The following is an 18,487-nucleotide window of genomic DNA, read 5'->3' as shown; positions in this document are numbered from 1 at the left end:
CAATCGGATGGCATTCACATGTAAATTGGATGTCATTCGGATGCTAGGTGATAAAAATCGCATTTATCCCCAAGAAAATCACATGACACCTGCATGACGCTCATCTCACTTTTCTGGACCAATATCGGACCGTTTTTTTTTTTTCTTAGGTATGAGCCCTAGAAGTGACACATTACTGTAGTCAGTTTCAGCCCCTACATCTTGCTGCTCTCAGATAAAATTGAAAAATCCTGCAGAGAGATCCCCTTTAATTAAATCTTCCTTGACTGGCAGCGCTCACTTTATAAGGGCAGTCCCACACGTCCAGATAATTCCGGTACCGGAAAAATCGGTACCGGAATTATCCGTGTCCGTGTGCCCCTGCGTTTCTGTGGCACATCAGTGTGGCACAATTGTGCCGCCCGTGTGCCCACTGGGTACCACACGCACCGTGCAGGAGACAGCGCTAAAGTTTAGCGCTGTCCCCTGCATCTGCTGCTGAAGCCCCATTCATATCTTCCCTGCAGCAGCGTTTGCTGTAGAGAAGATATGAATAATCCTTTTTTTGTTGTTTCTCGTGTTTAAAATAAAGGTCCATGTCCCCGGGTTGGGGACATGGACCTTTATTTTAAACACGAGAAACAACAAAAAAAAGGATCATTCATATCTTCTCTACAGCAAACGCTGCTGCAGAGAAGATATGAATCGCGGCTTCAGCACCATGTGGGGGGACAGCGCTTACTGTAGCGCTGTCTCCTGCACGGGACACGGACTGCACACAGACAACGTCCATGTGCGGTACGTGTTTTACACGGACCCATTTACTTTAATGGGTCCGTGTAATCCGTGCGCTCCCACGAACACTGACATGTCTCCGTGTTTGGCACACGGAGACACGGTCCGCAAAAAATCAATGACATCTGCACGGATGCATTGATTTGAATGTGTCTACGTGTGTCAGTGGCTCCGGTACGTGAGGAAACTGTCACCTCACGTACCGGAGCCACTGACGTGTGAAACCGGCCTAAGGGAAATTGCTGTCTCAACTGAAACCATGGACATATGCTGATAGTTCGAGTGCCAGCGCATGCGCAAAGCAGAACATAGACAGGCTCCAGGAATAACACATTTTATACTGACAGACGACCTTTACATGTCATACAGGGCATACAGAGTTTTCTATCAAATTCCAGGAATATGGAGCTTTTCCATTGATTCTAGGAGTTAGCGCCTTGCATAAAGCACCTCACAGAACGCTGTATGCCAGAAAATCAATGAGCTGGATTTAAGATGAAAGTGCATGAAATTTATTTTAGCTTACCAGTGGTTCTAGCTCCTTTCGATCTATGAGATTCAGTTCTGTTACAAAGTAGTAAAAGTGCTTGTAGCAGGTATTAACATGCGCTTCTGCTCCCATGAGTAGGATGCGGTCAAAGTGATGAATGTATACATGGACAAACACACGGAATAGTCTGCACAAGATTTTCTTGCAGATCTGGAGGAAGTTCTTTGGGAAAGGGACTCCTAACAAAAAAAAACAAAACACAAATAATGTGAATGTTCAATGGTATCAATAATATTTTTTTCAAATTATCACATTAACATGAGTTGTCAAATATATTTCTGGAAGAGATCACAAAATAGTATATACCGGTACTTGTATTCTAAATATCTGCAAAGAGAAAAATCAAAATCAACTAAGTGATCATCGGAAAATTACCTATTGTTCCAATCAGGTTTTTGTGTTATATCACAATCTTTATTTTTTTTAAAAAACAACTAAATGAGCAATCTTGCAATTTTCACACATATGAAAAAAGAAACATGTAGTCAGGATCACCAATTGTAAAATATCAACCAATCTTTATTGATCCAACAGACAGCAGACATAATTAAAAACAATTATAAAGCTAAAAGGATACAAATAACCATAAGTAATGTCCATGTAAGGACTAATGATCCCACTTCAATATGCTCGCTGAGGTAAGGAGGTGATACGCATGGGGTTCCTGCTCCATATTGTATGCCAAACACAGGCCCCATTATGCATGATGTAATCAATCACTAGGCTGTCAATCATTTGATTGCTTACCCTGGGTTTGCATATTATGCCAACTAACACATTTGCGTTAGGTCTTATATTGAGAAATGTATTGATTTATTTTGGTCTTATTTTCTATAGTTCATTTTGTGTGTCTTGGTCTAGTAACCTTATTTTTGCGCATTTGCACATCATTGTATGCAAATTTGCACATTTGTGCCAACATTTTTTAGTAGCTTTGACTCAATTGGGCCTAACAGTTTTTCACTGATTATCCTGTTTTCTTGTCTAGCTATCTTACTTTTACTTGCACATCATATTATTTACTAATATAGCGCCATTTATTCCATGGCGCTTTACATTTGAAAAGGGGTATACATAACAAAAAACAAGTACAATAATCGTGACCAAAACGAGTCACCGACTAGTACAGGAGGAGAGAGGACCCTCACAATCTACAAGGGATGGGTGAGGATACAATAGGTGAAGGTAGAGCTGGTTGTGCAGCGGTATAGTGTAACAAGGTGCACAATCTCTAATCCACAAACTTGCACATCCTCACAGAAATCTCAAATACCTGATAGTACACAAACTCTCTGAATCTCTTCTCCCTCTTACAGACATACGGTAAGTTCTTAAAGGGAATCTGTCACCCCCAAAATCGTATATGAGCTGCGGCCACCGGCATCAGGGGATTATTTACAGCATTCTGTAATGCTGTAGATAAGCCCCGGATGTAACCTGAAAGGTAAGAAATAAAGGTTATATTATACTCACCCAGGGGCGGTCCCGCTGCGATGGGTGTCGCGGTCCGGTCCAACGCCTCCTATCTTCATACGATGATGTCCTCTTCTTGTCACACTATAGTAGCCCCATAGTCAGACCCTGTAATAAGGCAGCACCCCTATAGGCAGAAACTGTAATAAGGCAGCCCCCATAGTCAGACCCTGTAATAAGGCAGCCTCCATAGTCAGACCCTGTAATAAGGCAGCACCCCCATAGTCAGACCCTGTAATAAGGCAGCCCCCATAGTCAGACCCTGTAATAAGGCAGCACCCCCATAGTCAGACCCTGTAATAAGGCAGCCCCCATAGTCAGACCCTGTAATAAGGCAGCACCCCCATAGTCAGACCCTGTAATGAGGCAGCACCCCTATAGTCAGACCCTGTAATAAGGCAGCCCCCATAGTCAGACCCTGTAATAAAGCAGCCCCCATAGTCAGACCCTGTAATAAGGCAGCCCCCCATAGGCAGACCATGTAATAAGGCGCAGATCCTCATAGGCAGACCCTGTAATAAGGCAGCAGATCCTCATAGGCAGACCCTGTAATAAGGCAGCACACCCATAAAAAAGAAATAAATACTCACCTCTCTTCTTCCTGGTTCCTGCACTGCTCCCGCTGATCTCCTGAAAGCGGGCGCCGGGCAGTGACGTCATCGCGCCCGCTGTCAGTGTTGGCGACGTCAGACGCCGACACTGACAGGGGGATGATGGGAGAAGAGGCGTAGCGCTCCTTCTCCCATCATTGCGGTCAGCTGTATCGGCTAAATGCCGATGCAGCTGATCTTCGATGACGGCGGGGGGCCCACTGCTGGCACTGGCCCCCCGCCTACTCAGGGGCCCCACAGCCTGGGACTGAGGCTGATCGCCTGTGACGTACTATTCCGTCCATGGGAATTAAGTCCCAGGTCACATGGACGGAATAGTACGTCCAATGCCAGAAAGGGGTTAAAGGGAACCTGTCACCAAGCAAATGCAGTTCAATCTGCAGGCACCATATTATAGAGCAGAGGGAGCTGAGTAGAATGATATATAGATTTATGACAATAGATTCAGTATAACCTGTGCTTTAATCATTTAAACCCATGCTGTTTCTGTGGTTTTCAGGCCTGTGATTAACAGCTACCTCTTTATGCACACTTATACAATGAAAGCTGTCAATCACTGATAGGACCACCCACAGGGCAGAAAACCCCAGAAAGAGCAGAGCTTTAAAAGCTTAAAACACAAACAAATATTTAACCAAATACCCTGTGTTTTCCATCTTTTTATTAGCACTTGCTGTTTACTGTTATTTTTTTTGCAACAGAGTATTTTTTTGGTTTTATTGTGCGGTTTATATGACTTAAGGTACCGTCACACTGAACGATATCGCTAGCGATCCGTGACGTTGCAGCGTCCTGGCTAGACGATATCGTTCAGTTTGACACGCAGCAGCGATCAGGATCCTGCTGTGCCATCGTTGGTCGGAGCAGAAAGTCCAGAACTTTATTTCGTCGCTGGACTCCCGCAGACATCGCTGAATCGGCGTGTGTGACGCCAATTCAGCGATGTCTTCACTGGTAACCAGGGTAAACATCGGGTTACTAAGCGCAGGGTCGGGCTTAGTAACCCGATGTTTACCCTGGTTACCAGCATAAACGTAAAAAAAAAAAAAACACTACATATTTACATTCCGGTGTCTGTCCCCCGTCGCTGTGCTTCTCTGCACTGTGTAAGCGCCAGCCGGAAAGCAGAGCACAGCGGTGACGTCACCGCTGTGCTTTCCGGCTGCCGCTCACAGTCAGTGCAGAGAAGCACAGCGCCGGGGGACAGACACCGGAATGTAAGTATGTAGTGTTTTTTTTTTTTTTTACGTTTACGCTGGTAACCAGGGTAAACATCGGGTTACTAAGCGCGGCCCTGCGCTTAGTAACCCTATGTTTACCCTGGTTACCAGGGGACTTCGCATAGTTGGTCGCTGGAGAGATGTCTGTGTGACAGCTCTCCAGCGACCACACAACGACGCTGCAGCGATCGGGATCGTTGTCTAGATCGCTGCAGCGTCGCTAAATGTGACGGTACCTTTAGGATGTCAGGCTTGGATTGTCACACTCCACACTTTGCCGTCAGGCATAATCCAGCGAATTTTGAAAAAAACGGATCTGTTTTTTTCTCTCATAGAGTTGTAATAGCGCCGGATTGCACCTGATGGCCTCACGTTTCATCTATTTTTTGCCGGATCCGTCAAAAATTTTGCCGGCGGATGGAGAAAACGTACAGAGGAAAGTTTCTTCTGTCCAGTGAAAAAACGCACAGCGACGGTTCCAGCGATAAACGGATAGAACGTGAGGTGACATGAGTGGATCCGGCTACCGATTCCGGTGTTGTTACTCTGAGCATGCCCCGTAGCTTCATTTTCCATTCTGGAGTGTTCTCTCTCTCGACGTACACTATAAAAACACAGCATGACCTGGGGAGTCTCAAGAGCGGTGACATCACTGAGAAGAGGAGAAGACCAGTGCTGGACCCTGGTGAGTGCGGCGGTAGGGGAGTATATTAACGTGCTCACACTACACTACATGAACATATACACAGATCTAATGAAAAAAAAAAACTTCTTTAGTATACAACTCTGAAAAGCTCCATTGCTTGCCTTTCAGCGTTTACCGTTTTCCATTTCAATCTTGATTTCTGGCAATAGCAAACTGCTGAAATAAAACACAGTAATGATATGGGGAAAAAAAAATCGAAAAGGCACAAGCTTACCCCACAGCTTTGTGTTCAGAAGTGATCAATACGGAATTTCTACAGAATTTCTCAAAGTATAATTTTGTGACATATAAAATGACCCTGTGCAAGTAATGAGCTTAGAGAACTTATGGGATTTTCAATGTAATAACGAAAATGATGAAGTCAGCAGAAAAGCAAAAGAAAAAAGAAACAAGACATGTTCCAACACAGCTATTACTTTCCGTGACTTGGTCCATAAATCATAGAAGAGCTCAATTCACAATTGCTAAGAATGGAATTGAATAATGCTGAATATAGAAAGTAGACACACCAGTAATCCTATCTCCTGTAAATTGGAAGCATCCACGCAGAGATATCACAACCCAATCTGTTTCTGCATGTTTTCTTCCTTAACTACAAAAAAATCGATTTTATTTGCATTTATTCAGCTACATTAGTGCTTTCTAGTTTTCGTTCTTCCTGGTCCAGACTGGCATTTGACATGGACTGTTTTGCGTGTTTCCTAATTCTAAAAATAATTATTCTGTTGTTTTATATTACTATTAGGCTGCTGTCACACTAGCAGTATTTGGTCAGTAATTTACATCAGTATTTGTAAGCCAAAACCAGGAGTGGGTGATAAATGCAGAAGTGGTGCATATGTTTCTATTATACTTTTCCTCTAATTGTTCCACTCCTGGTTTTGGCTAGTGTGACGGCAGCCTAAGTATACACAGTTGCTTAACATTGTGCTCTGGAGCCACTGTAATAAAACGTTTATATTTAAGGGGCTTGTCTCCCTTTGAGGACAAATTTTTCTTTACACAACTGCAAGCATTTTGGGCTAAATATAATTTTTGCACTGGGGGTTCATTAAAAATATTGCAGTGTTTGTCTAATACAGACTCTTTTTCCCTGTACATTCAACTTTAATGTAGTCTGTGGTCATACATCAGCTGAGAGGTGCTCAGTTACAAAGTTTTCTGTCAGACCATCAGAACAAGCTCACTGACAGATTCTCAGTTCGACCCATTAACAAGCCTTGCCACATGACTTAGGATAAAAGCCAAACCAAATCTCTGAAAATTAGGATTCTGGTTTGGGTTTTATCCTCAGTCATGTGGCAGTGCTTGTAAAAGGGTCAATATTGACTGTTAGGTTAGGATTGCTACTTCCAACAGGTGGTACTAAAGTTCTAGTCCTCTTCCTCTTTGAAAAGGCAATTTGCATATTTAATTTCCCAGAGGAGCTTTGCAAGGCTTGACACTAAAGGTACCGTCACATTAAGCGACGCTGCAGCGATATAGACAACAATCCGATCACTGCAGCGTCGCTGTTTAGGTCGCTAGGAGACGTCAAACACGGCAACAGCAGAACGATGAAGGAGCGATCCAGTGACGTACTGATCGTTCTCGCTGGTTGTTCGCTCCATGAAAAAACATAGCAGGCATCGTTGCTTTTGCTGTTAAACATGATGAATCACGCCAACCTGACGACCAACTAAAGTTCCGGACTTCTAGCTACGACCAGCGATATCACAGTGGGATCCAGATCGCTGCTGCATGTCAAACACAACGAGATCGCTATCCAGGACGCTGCAACGTCACGGATCACTGTCGTTCTCATTGGAAAGTTGCTAAGTGTGAAGGTACCTTAAGTCTCTTGACCTTGGCATGCCAGGCTTGACATGTCACTCTTTGCAAGGAGAAACGTTACCCCTTGGATTCCACTACCAAATGTAGTAGTTTTCTTTTGCTCGACACTTTGCTGAGGAGAGTTTGAAATTGGCCAGGGCCAATGGCTGGGAGACACTTATTATTTAAGGCATCGCCACCTAATGAGAGGTGCTTGAGTAATGTGTAATGTCAGTAGTATACAATTTTGCTACTTCTCAGGTCCTCTGTACACACCAGTCAGTTTACCTGTCTCCTTGTACTTGCCTTGTGTTCCTGTATTTTAGCCTGCACTTGTCGTGCCTACCTGTACACCAGCCATACCAGCCTGCACTTGTCATGCCTACCTGTCATCAGCCGTACCAGTCTGCACTTGTTGTGCCTACCTGTACATCAGCAGTACCTGCCTGCACTTGTCGTGCCTACCTGTACACCAGCCGTACCAGCCTGCACTTGTCGTGACTACCTGTACACCAGCCGTACCAGCCTGCACTTGTTGTGCCAATCTGTACACCAGCCGTACCTGCCTGCACTTGTCTTGCCTACCTGTACACCAGCCGTACCAGCCTGCACTTGTTGTGCCTACCTGTACATCAGCCGTACCAGTCTGCACTTGTCGTGGATACCTGAACACCAGCCTGCACCTGTCGTGCCTACCTGTACATCAGCCGTACCTGCCTGCACTTGTCGTGCCTACCTGTCATCAGCCGTACCAGTCTGCACTTGTCGTGCCTACCTGTACATCAGCAGTACCTGCCTGCACTTGTCGTGCCTACTTGTACACCAGCCTGCACTTGTCATGCCTAGCTGTACACCAGCCATAGCAGCCTGCACTTGTCGTGCCTACCTGTACATCAGCTGTACCTGCCTCCACTTGTCGTGCCTACCTGTCATCAGCCGTACCAGTCTGCACTTGTCATGCCTACCTGTACACCAGCCATACCAGACTGCACTTGTCGTGCCTGTCATCAGCCGTACCAGACTGCACTTGTCGTGGATACCTGTCATCAGCTGTACCAGTCTGCACTTGTCGTGGATACCTGAACACCAGCCTGCACCTGTCGTGCCTACCTGTACATCAGCAGTACCTGCCTGCACTTATCGTGCCTACCTGTACATCAGCCGTGCCTGCCTGCACTTGTCGTGCCTACCTGTACACCAGCCGTACCAGCCTGCACTTGTCGTGCCTACCTGTACACCAGTCATACCAACCTGCACTTGTTGTGCCTAACTGTACACCAGCCTGCACTTGTCGTGCCTACCTGTACATCAGCCCTACCTACCTGCACTTGTCTTGCCTACCTGTACACCAGCCGTACCAGCCTGCACTTGTCGTGCCTACCTGTACACCAGCCTGCACCTGTCGTGCCTACCTGTACATCAGCCGTACCAGCCTGCACTTGTCTTGCCTACCTGTCATCAGCCATACCAGTCTGCACTTGTCGTGCCTACCTGTACATCAGCCGTACCTGCCTGCACTTGTCGTGCCTACTTGTACACCAGTCGTACCAGCCTGCACCTGTCGTGCCTACCTCTACATCAGCCGTACCTGCCTGCACTTGTCGTGCCTACTTGTACACCAGCCGTACCAGCCTGCACCTGTCGTGCCTACCTGTACATCAGCCGTACCTGCCTCCACTTGTCATGCCTACCTGTACACCAGCCGTACCAGCCTGCACTTGTCGTGCCTACCTGTACACCAGTCATACCAGCCTGCACTTGTCGTGCCTACCTCTACACCAGCCGTACCAGCCTGCACCTGTCATGCCTACCAGTACATCAGCCGTACCTGCCTGCACTTCTCGTGCCTACCTGTACACCAGCAGGACCAGCCTGCACTTGTTGTGCCTAACTGTACACCAGCCGTACCTGCCTGCACTTGTCGTGCCTACCTGTACACCATCCGTACCTGCCTGCACTTGTCGTGCCTACCTGTGTTGTGAATTCTGTGGCAGAGCTCCCTCCTGTGGTCACAAGTGGTACTTCGGCTGATTCTCTCTGTGAGCTTCTGTTGGTGGAGGGAAGTGGTACTGCGGCTTCTGAGTTTCCTCCCTCAGGTGATCTGGTGAGGTCGTTAGGTGCTTCTCTACTTAACTCCACCTAATGCTTTGATCCTGGCTTCCTGTCAATGTTCCAGTGTTGGACTTGCTTTTCCCTGGATCATTCCTGTGGCCTGCTGCTCTGCATAGCTAAGTTCTTCTTTGCTATTTGTTTGCTATTTTTTCTGTCCAGCTTGTCTAATTTGTTGCTGGAAGCTCTGGGACGCAAAGGGTGTACCTACGTGCCGTTAGTTCGGTACGGAGGGTCTTTTTGCCCCCTTTGTGTGGTTTTCTTTAGGGTTTTGTGTAGACCGCAAAGTTACCTTTTCTATCCTCGCTCTGTTAAGAAAGTCGGGCCTCACTTTGCTGAATCTATTTCATCTCTACGTTTGTCTTTTCATCTTAACTCACAGTCATTATATGTGGGGGGCTGCCTTTTCCTTTGGGGTATTTCTCTGAGGCAAGGTAGGTGTTACGCTCGCGCCATGACTGGTGGGCGTGAGCTCGGGGGTTTTGTGGCCCCACTGTGCCACAAACCAGACTACCCTGGAAGGGGCGTGACTATGACAGCTGCCTGGGTTTTCACTGGAGCCTCTGATGGTGAGGACAGGCTTGTGCAGCAGGCAGCTGCCAGGTGCTACTCCAGGGTGGTGTCTGGCTGTGGCTGCTGATCCCACTTGGGAGACAGGAACACCAGGATTGGTGCGGGCATTAGGCAGGACTGGCAGAAGAGCACGGCTGGAACACAGACGAGTAGGCTGGCACGGCTGAGACAGGGCTGGCAGAGACACGGCAGAGAACAGGGCTGGCAGAGACACGGCAGGAAACAGGACTGGCTAGGACAGCAGGAACACAGGACTGGAAGGCAGGGCAGGAATGGCAGGACTGGCAGGAACACAGGATTGGGAGGCACGGCAGAGAACACAGGACTGGTTGATGTGGTATATGAAGGAACAGGTAAGGGCCTGTTCACACTGGACGTGCAGGTACAGTTATGTAGTTTGGAACACAGGGCTGGCAGAGACACGGCAGAGAACACAGGGCTTGCTAGGACGGCAGGAGACACAGGACTGACTTAGGACGGCAGGAGACAGGACTGGCTAGGACGGCAGGAAACACAGGACTAGCTGATGAGATATTAGAATCAGGCTGCACTCAGATGACACCCGAGTGCAGTCCAATTGTGAGTGAGATGAAGGAACAGGTAGGGATATATAGTTTGGAGGAACAGGTAGGGACCTGTTCACACAGGAGAGGAGTGCAAGACTGCAGATAGGAATGGAAAAGCAGCAAGCGGTAGCGTAGCAACAAAAGCTGAGCAGAGCCACAAAGAATGTGGAGAGAAGCTGCAGCAAGAGATACTGCAGAAGCTAAGCAAAGTGGAACCGCAAGGATTGCAGAAAGGAACTGCAGCAAGAGGTTTCTGCAGCAATGGGAGCGGAGCAGAGCAAGACGGAGCAGAACCGCAGAAGTGCGGAGCAGCGGCAAAGCCACCAAGATGCAGAGCAGGCAGAGCCGCAAGAGTGCGGAGTGCAAGCAGACCGAGAACACAAGGAAAGACACAGCAGGGAAGGAAGCCACACACAAGGAGACCGAGACAAGACAAAGTACAGACAAGGCAATGGAACAAGACACAAGGACAAAGACACAGGGACAAAGACACAGGGACCAGGATATTCTGCCTCCTGGAGGGCGGACAAAGATAAAGGCAAATGCACAGAGAAAAGCCTCCAGAGAGGGAGCAACACAGAGCTAGACCTGGCAAACTCAGAAGCAAAACACTAACTGAGCAAACGCATTGCACAGGCCCAGAGCACAGGGTGGAGCTGCACTATATACAGGAGGCCGCTCGGTAATTGGTCAGGAACTGATTGGACAGATGCACCTGATTCCTATAAGAACCAGAGAGTTCAGGCGCCGGCCCCCTATACACATAGCCATGAGGCATGCACAGAGCAGAGGAACAGACTATGGAGCTGGCAAGAAACAGAAACCACATCATGGCCTGGAGCAGTGGGTAAGATTGTGTGAGAGATGTGAGGCCATGCCGTGATGCCAGCAGAGTTGTTACAGTAGGCTTATTTTCTATCTTCAGGCTAGCTAGTTTCTCAGGCTGTGCCGAGTTGCATATGCAGAGTTAGGCGCAATCCACGGCTGCCTCTAGTGTTGTTTGGAGAGGATTAGGGATTGCGGTCTGCAGAGTTCCCACGTCTCAGAGCTCGTTCTATGATTTTGGGTTATTGTCAGATCACTGTATGTGCTCTGACCGCTATGTCCATTGTAGTACTGAATTGCCTTTCATAACATACCTGTACACCAGCTGTACCAGCCTGCACTTGTGCCTACCTGTACACCAGCTGTACCAGCCTGTACTTGTCATGCCTACCTGTACATCAGCCATACCTGCCTGCACTTGTCGTGCCTACCTGCACATCAGCCGTATCTGCCTGCACTTGTGGTGCCTACCTGTACACCAGCCATACCAGCCGTGCTCTCCTCTATATCGCCCGTATCTGCCTGCACTTGTCGTGCCTACCTGTGCATCAGCCGTACCTGCCTGCACTTGTGGTGCCTACCTGTACACCAGCCATACCAGCCGTGCTCTCCTCTATATCGCCCGTATCTGCCTGCACTTGTCGTGCCTACCTGTGCATCAGCCGTACCTGCCTGCACTTGTGGTGCCTACCTGTACACCAGCCATACCAGCCGTGCTCTCCTCTATATCGCCCGTATCTGCCTGCACTTGTCATGCCTACCTGTACATCAGCCATACCTGCCTGCACTTGTCGTGCCTACCTGTGCATCAGCCGTACCTGCCTGCACTTGTCGTGCCTACCTGTACACCAGCCATACCAGCCGTGCTCTCCTCTACATCGCCCGTATCTGCCTGAACTTGCCGTGCCCACCTGTATAACAGCCGTACCTGCCTGTTCTTGCCAGTGCCTGCCTGTATAACAGGAATACCTGCCAGTGCCTGCCTGTATACCAGCCAGCACCTGCCATTGCTGTGTTCCTGCCATGCCCGACTGTGCCAGCTGAACCTTCCCTCCTAGGCCGTTACAGTTTCCTGCCCCTTGGGGGTCAGCACCTTGCATCTATCCTAGTGCAGCTCCTGGTGTCCATCTGGAGCCAAATCTAACCCCACCATCAGGGGCTCTAGTGAAGAGTCAGGTATTCACCTAGTTACGCTCCTCCAGGCTCTCCTCGGATCATGGCACAGTACCGCTACCCTGGTTTAGAAACTTGCTTAATGTAGGCTAAAGTACACTCTTGGGAAATGTTTCCCCCTTGGACAGCTACTGTACTTTTTTTGGGATTTGTGGATGTAGCCTAGTATTTAGTCCGGTTCACTATGTATTGATTTAGGCCTTCGCCGGATTTTTTTGGAGAGTCTGAAAACTATACATTTTTGGAAAGGTTATAGTATAAGCAATACGAAAAACAATGTTTCCATTTGCCCCGAGTCCCACGTGACCGCCATATTGGATTTGACAAAATGGCTGACGTAAAACCAATTTTCGTTAATATCTCAGCTTATAAATAACATAAAAATAAAATTTGACAGCTAAACATACATTTTAGGGCTAAGAAATGCAATATTACTAGTTGCAGATGTGTTTTAGATATTTACTACAGCAGTTTTTTATAATTAATTAGTATTGACATAATAATACATAATGACAGGAATCACGTTTTTTTTTTCTTTTATTACAGGAGTTGAACATGACAGACAAACCACAAGCTACTGAAGTCACTTGTGAAGGTGAGGCACCTATCAACTGGAAGCTATGTATGCTCTGTCAGTCTTCCAATGGCAATGAGAAGTTGGTGCAAAATCCTCGGATACAGTCTTACCAGCGTGTTTTGGACATAGTAGCAGAGAGGGCAAGTTTACAAGATGGCAACTATGTTGATATCCATCGACGGATTAGCAACAGGAAAGACACAATCGCTACACATCAGGCAGTCTACCATCGAAGTTGTTACACAAATGCAATTAACAACGACCAAATACAACGAGCCCGGGACCGTTATGCACATGCATTAGCTACTGGTAGCCACATTACCAAGAAACGAGGATTAAAAAGAGGACGTGCTGAAATGGACGAATCAGGTTCATTAACATCTGACTCTTCATCACCATTCACGAGGTCACATACATGGCCACTGGATAAGGAAAAATGTTTCTTTTGTCAGAACGATGAGAATGAGAAGCTTTATAATGTGAGGACAGTCAACGCAGGGAAATTGTTGAAACAAGCTATTGAAACATCAGATAATTTAACACTGAAAACAAGACTGAACACATGCATTGCACCAGGGGATGCACATTCTATTGATGTCCGGTACCACAAAAGCTGTTGGACAAAGCATGTTTTTCATGGACAACGAGAACGTAGTACCAACAGAACAGACCACAAAGAACCCTTATTACAACGTGCAAGTCTGCTAGAGTTGATAAACCTAGTGGATATTCAAACACAGAACCAATCATATCTATCTATACAAGATATCGAAACCACTTATTTGAATATGCTTGGTATAGAAGGCGTGGAAAATCACAAACCTACATTCACTAGAAAGTGGCTCAAAGAAATTATCCTGAATGCAGATGAGACAGGTCAAAAGCTGTATGAAGACTATGTGTTGGCGCGAATCAATGGGGATGTTAGCCTATGGGCACCAGTAAAGAAGGAGAACAACAGGATGTTCATGTCGGCAAACAAGAAAACCACAGTAAAACTCCGAGACAAGACTGTTGATCTTAAGGAGACCAAGGACTTGTATGGAAGAATGATGGTTTTGGCAAGGTCCAACAGAGACATAAACCAGAAAGTGGCCATTGGGAACTACGAATTCACTCTGACCCCAAGAGCCTTTTTTGCTCCAGATGGTACAATGTTACCATGCCATGACAAATCGAAACTGATCAGTCTCCTTAACAAGTTGGTTATAGTAGAAACTCCACAGAAAGATCTGCAGCCAGAAGATAGGATGGACACAAGATCAGATGATCCAAGTCGCAAGATAGCCCTGGTAGATGGAATGGTTCTTCTGCAAAAGATGGCCAAGAAACCGGCAACACTAGTGACAGTCAAAGATCTCAGTTACTGCTTCAATGACAGGCTTATGTCTCTCACAGAAAATTACGATGAAATAATCCTTGTGTTTGATACGTATAGGGAAAATTCTCTCAAGGATGCTACCAGGGATAAAAGAAGAAAAGGAAAGGCACCAATTCAGTACCAGGTCAGAGATGAAACAAACATTAATCATATTCCAATGAACAGGTTCCTTTCACATGACAAGACAAAGGCTGACCTGACCAACTATCTTGCTGCAAAGACTCTAGAGTTCAACAGTTCATCACAAAAACTGGTCATCACTTGTTCTTCAGGGTGTACCAGGAGCAACAAAAACTTAGTTTTCGACGACAACAATCACGAAGAAGCAGACACACTGTTGATCTACCAAGCTGTCTTGGCAACACAACGAAACCCACCGGATGCAAGGATGGTTTTCTTCTCCCCTGATACCGATGTACTGGTGTTGGTCATAGCTAACTATGACCTCATGCTGAAGAATACATCGATTTCAATGGTCTCTGGGATGATCGAGATAGAGCCAATAAGGAGAGTCATAGGGGCAGACAGAGCAAAGGCTTTGACAGCCTTCCATGCATTCACTGGTGCTGACACAACTGGAAGGTTCTCTCGAATTGGCAAAGCAATCTGGCTGCAAGCTTACATGAACGCAACAGCAGATGTAATCAGTTCTCTGCAGATGCTTTCGACTGAAAAAGAAGTGAGCAAAACTATGTTGTCAACTCTTGCTACCTTCGTATGTTTTGCTTACTCTCCAAAAGGCATTTTTATTAAGAATATTCCCGAACTGCGATGGCATCTATTTTGCAAGCATATGGCAGAAAGTGACAGGTTACCTCCTACACTCGGAGCTCTAAAACAACATGTCCTCAGAGTCCATATCCAAGCCAGAGTGTGGGGACAAGCTAACATTGCTTTGCAGGATTCTCAGCTGGATCCCGAGAAGAATGGCTATCACAAAGGGTTGGATGGACAGTTGAAACCAACCATGACAGATGTTCTTCCAGCTCCAAAAGCAATAATCGAGATGATTAGTTGTCAATGCAAACATGACTGTTCTTCTTCAAGGTGTTCGTGCAGAAAAAATAACTTATCCTGTACCGATCTTTGTCAGTGTGACAGCGAGTGTATGAATGACGAGGACACTCAGACCAAATATGAAACTGATGATGACAGTGATGGTGGCGATATGTAAAGACACTCTGGTTGTTCAAAAGTTAAAAACATTAACTCTCTGCTTTTCGAGTTCGAAAATTTGTTCAAATATAAACCGATACAATTTGTAGTCGTATATAGAGTATTTATTTGGATACCACTGCATTTCTTAGTACTCAAAATGTATGTTTAGCTGTCAAAATTTAAGTTTTACGTTACTTACAAGCTGAGATATTAACAAAAATCTATGTAAATCAGCCATTTTGTAAAATCCAAGATGGCGGCCACTTAGGACTCGGGGCAAATGGAAACATTGTTTTTCTTATTGCTTATACCATAGCCTTTCCAAAAATGTACATATTTGAAACTCTCCAGAAAATTCCGGCGAAATTACATAGTGAACTGGGCTATTAGCATCAAGAAAAGTAAGGGAATAATATACCTCAATGACACCAATTACAACAAATAAGGGTATGTTTCCACGTTCAGGAAACGCTGCGCTGTTTGACGCTGCATAGAGACGCAGCGTCAAACACGCAGCGTCCAGATGTTACAGCATAGTGGAGGGGATTTCATGAAATCCCGTCTCCACTCTGCGTGGTAGCATGCACCCGGCGGCCCTGTGATTCCGGACATGCGGCGCGTCTTTTTAGATCGCAGCATGTCCGTATACCTTGCGGCGACGCTGCGCCGCCGCAAGGTATAGCACAGGGCCCTATGTGTGGGGTGCGATTATGCCGGATGTGTGCAATGAACACATCCAGCATTATCACATCTCCAGAAGGGGGCAGAGCTTTGGACGGAGCTAGTTCGCCGCTCCGTCAAAACCGCCGGCCATCCTGAAGGTGGACACATACCCTTACATTACCTTTATACATTAAAATAATTTTGTTTAGTATAAATTTGCCATAGTATTCACAATAGAAAAGTGGTAAAAAATAAAAAGCTTTTCCAATTGTACTGATTACATTGCATTCGATCATTGCATAGGTAAATAAGGCATAGGGGTGCTGGAATAACAAAGGCTTGAACACTTTGTACTTAGCATGTGCTTGGAAAAAAAAGAAGCGGGTTAATCTGAGATTATGCATTTGTGCAGGTTCTTAATGTTCCAAATCACTTAGAGTAACAATGTAATTTGCTGTCTACATGTTGTCATTTTAAATCAAGAGCTAGTTCAGAATTTGAAAACAGTTAAAAGGTTTCAAAAAGGAAAACCCTACTAAACTCAGTGTTAATTCTTTCCAAAAACCAAGGCTGGAGCTCCAGTACAAATGTATGCATTATTCCAACCACAGCTGTGGTACATCTCATTGATATATTGCATATTATCACCACTAATATTGATCTATGGAGGGGCCCATAAAGTAAAAGGAATCCATGCCTGATATGGTCCCAATTTGGTAGTTCTAAAAAAATCCACCAATGTGTCTTCAATCTGCATCTGTGGATCTCAGGCATCCTGCTTACAATTTGTTGTGAGCTTTAACTCCTTCATGACCCCAGCTTTTTTCGGCTTTGCTTTTTCGTTTTTTGCCCCCCTCCTTCCCAGAGCCATAACTTTATTTTTCCGTCAATTTGGCCATGTGAGGGCTTATTTTTTGCGGGACGAGTTGTACTTTTGAACGACATCATTGGTTTTAGCATGTCATGTACTAAAAATGGGAAAAAAATTCCAAGTGCGGTGAAATTGCAAAAAAAGTGCAATCCCACACTTGTTTTTTGTTTGGATTTTTTGCTAGGTTCAAAAAATGCAAAAACTGACCTGCTATTGTGATTCTTCAGGTCATTACGAGTTCACAGACACCAAACATGTCTAGATTCTTGGTCATCTAAGTGGCAAAAAAAAATTCCAAACTTTGCTAAAAATAAAATATAATTGCACAATTTTCTGATACCCGTAGCGTCTCCTTTTTTGGGATCTCGGGTTGGGTGAGGGTTTATTTTTTGCGTGCCAAGCTAACGTTTTTAATGATACAGTTTTGGTGCAGATACGTTCTTTTGTGCGCCCGTTACTGCATTTTAATGCAATTTCGCGCTGACCAAAAAGAACGTAATTCTGGCGTTTGAAATTTTTTTCTCGCTACGCCATTTAGCGATCAGGTTAATCCCTTTTTTATTGATCGATTTGGCGATTCTGAATGCGGTGATACCAAATATGTGTAGGTTTGATTTTTTTTTGTATTGTTTTATTTTGAATGGGGCGAAAAGGGGGCAATTTAAACTTTTCTATTTTTTTTAATATTTTTTAAAACTTTTTTTTTACTTTTGCCATGCTTCAATAGCCTCATTGCTGACCCCCGATCACGTGACGGGGGTCAGCGATGCGCACATTTCCGGCCCGATGGCAGGAAGCGTTAGATAAATGCCGCTGTCAGCGTTTGACAGTGGCATTTAACTAGTTAACAGCGGCGGGTGGATCGCGATTCCACCCATCGCTATTGCGGGCACATGTCAGCTGTACAAAATAGCTGACATGTCCCGGCTTTAATGCGGGCTCACCGCTGGAGCCCACATCAAAGTGGGGGTTCTAACCTGGACATACTATCCCGTTCGAGGTCAGAAAGGGGTTAAAACTATAGCTTCTGAGAAATGTGATCTAAAGACATCTTACGAAGTGATGAATGCAAGTTATCATGGAAAGTGTAGTTAACACAGCTTTTGCCTGCAGACAGATATAATCACCATCAAGATGGCAGACTGATGGTGGACTATTCTCTTCTGACAAGTAGGACGTCACATGGTAAATAGTGATGAGGGAACGTGCTGGGATAAGGTGTTATCCATGCTCGTGTGCTGACCGACTGTCTTCGGAGTGCTCGAATAATATGTTTGAGTCCAGGTGGCTGCATGTCTCACGGCTGTTAGACAGCTGCAACACATGTAGGGAGTGCCTGTTTGTTAGGCAATCCCCACATGTACTCAGGCTGTCTAGCGTTGTGAGTTCTGTTTTTGGGCTCCCTCTGGTGGTTACTGATGGTACTGGGTGATTTGTGTTCTGCT

General features: G+C 45.8%; 1 protein-coding gene across 3 annotated transcripts in view; it reads right to left on the bottom strand.

Moving 5' to 3' along the window:
* Positions 1-18,487, bottom strand: part of MOB3B (MOB kinase activator 3B) — a 112,567-nt gene that overhangs the window by 33,929 nt on the left and 60,151 nt on the right. For all 3 annotated transcript variants that reach the window (XM_069765327.1, XM_069765345.1, XM_069765336.1), the window contains exon 3: positions 1,301-1,503. In XM_069765327.1, the coding sequence (XP_069621428.1) occupies positions 1,301-1,503 (203 nt within the window). The remainder of the gene's footprint in view (positions 1-1,300; positions 1,504-18,487) is intronic.

This window comes from Ranitomeya imitator, chromosome 1, assembly GCF_032444005.1.
Source record: "Ranitomeya imitator isolate aRanImi1 chromosome 1, aRanImi1.pri, whole genome shotgun sequence".
Taxonomy (NCBI): Eukaryota; Metazoa; Chordata; class Amphibia; order Anura; family Dendrobatidae; genus Ranitomeya; species Ranitomeya imitator.
Note: the sequence above shows the minus strand (reverse complement) of the source record. Positions and strands in the feature narration are given on the sequence as shown.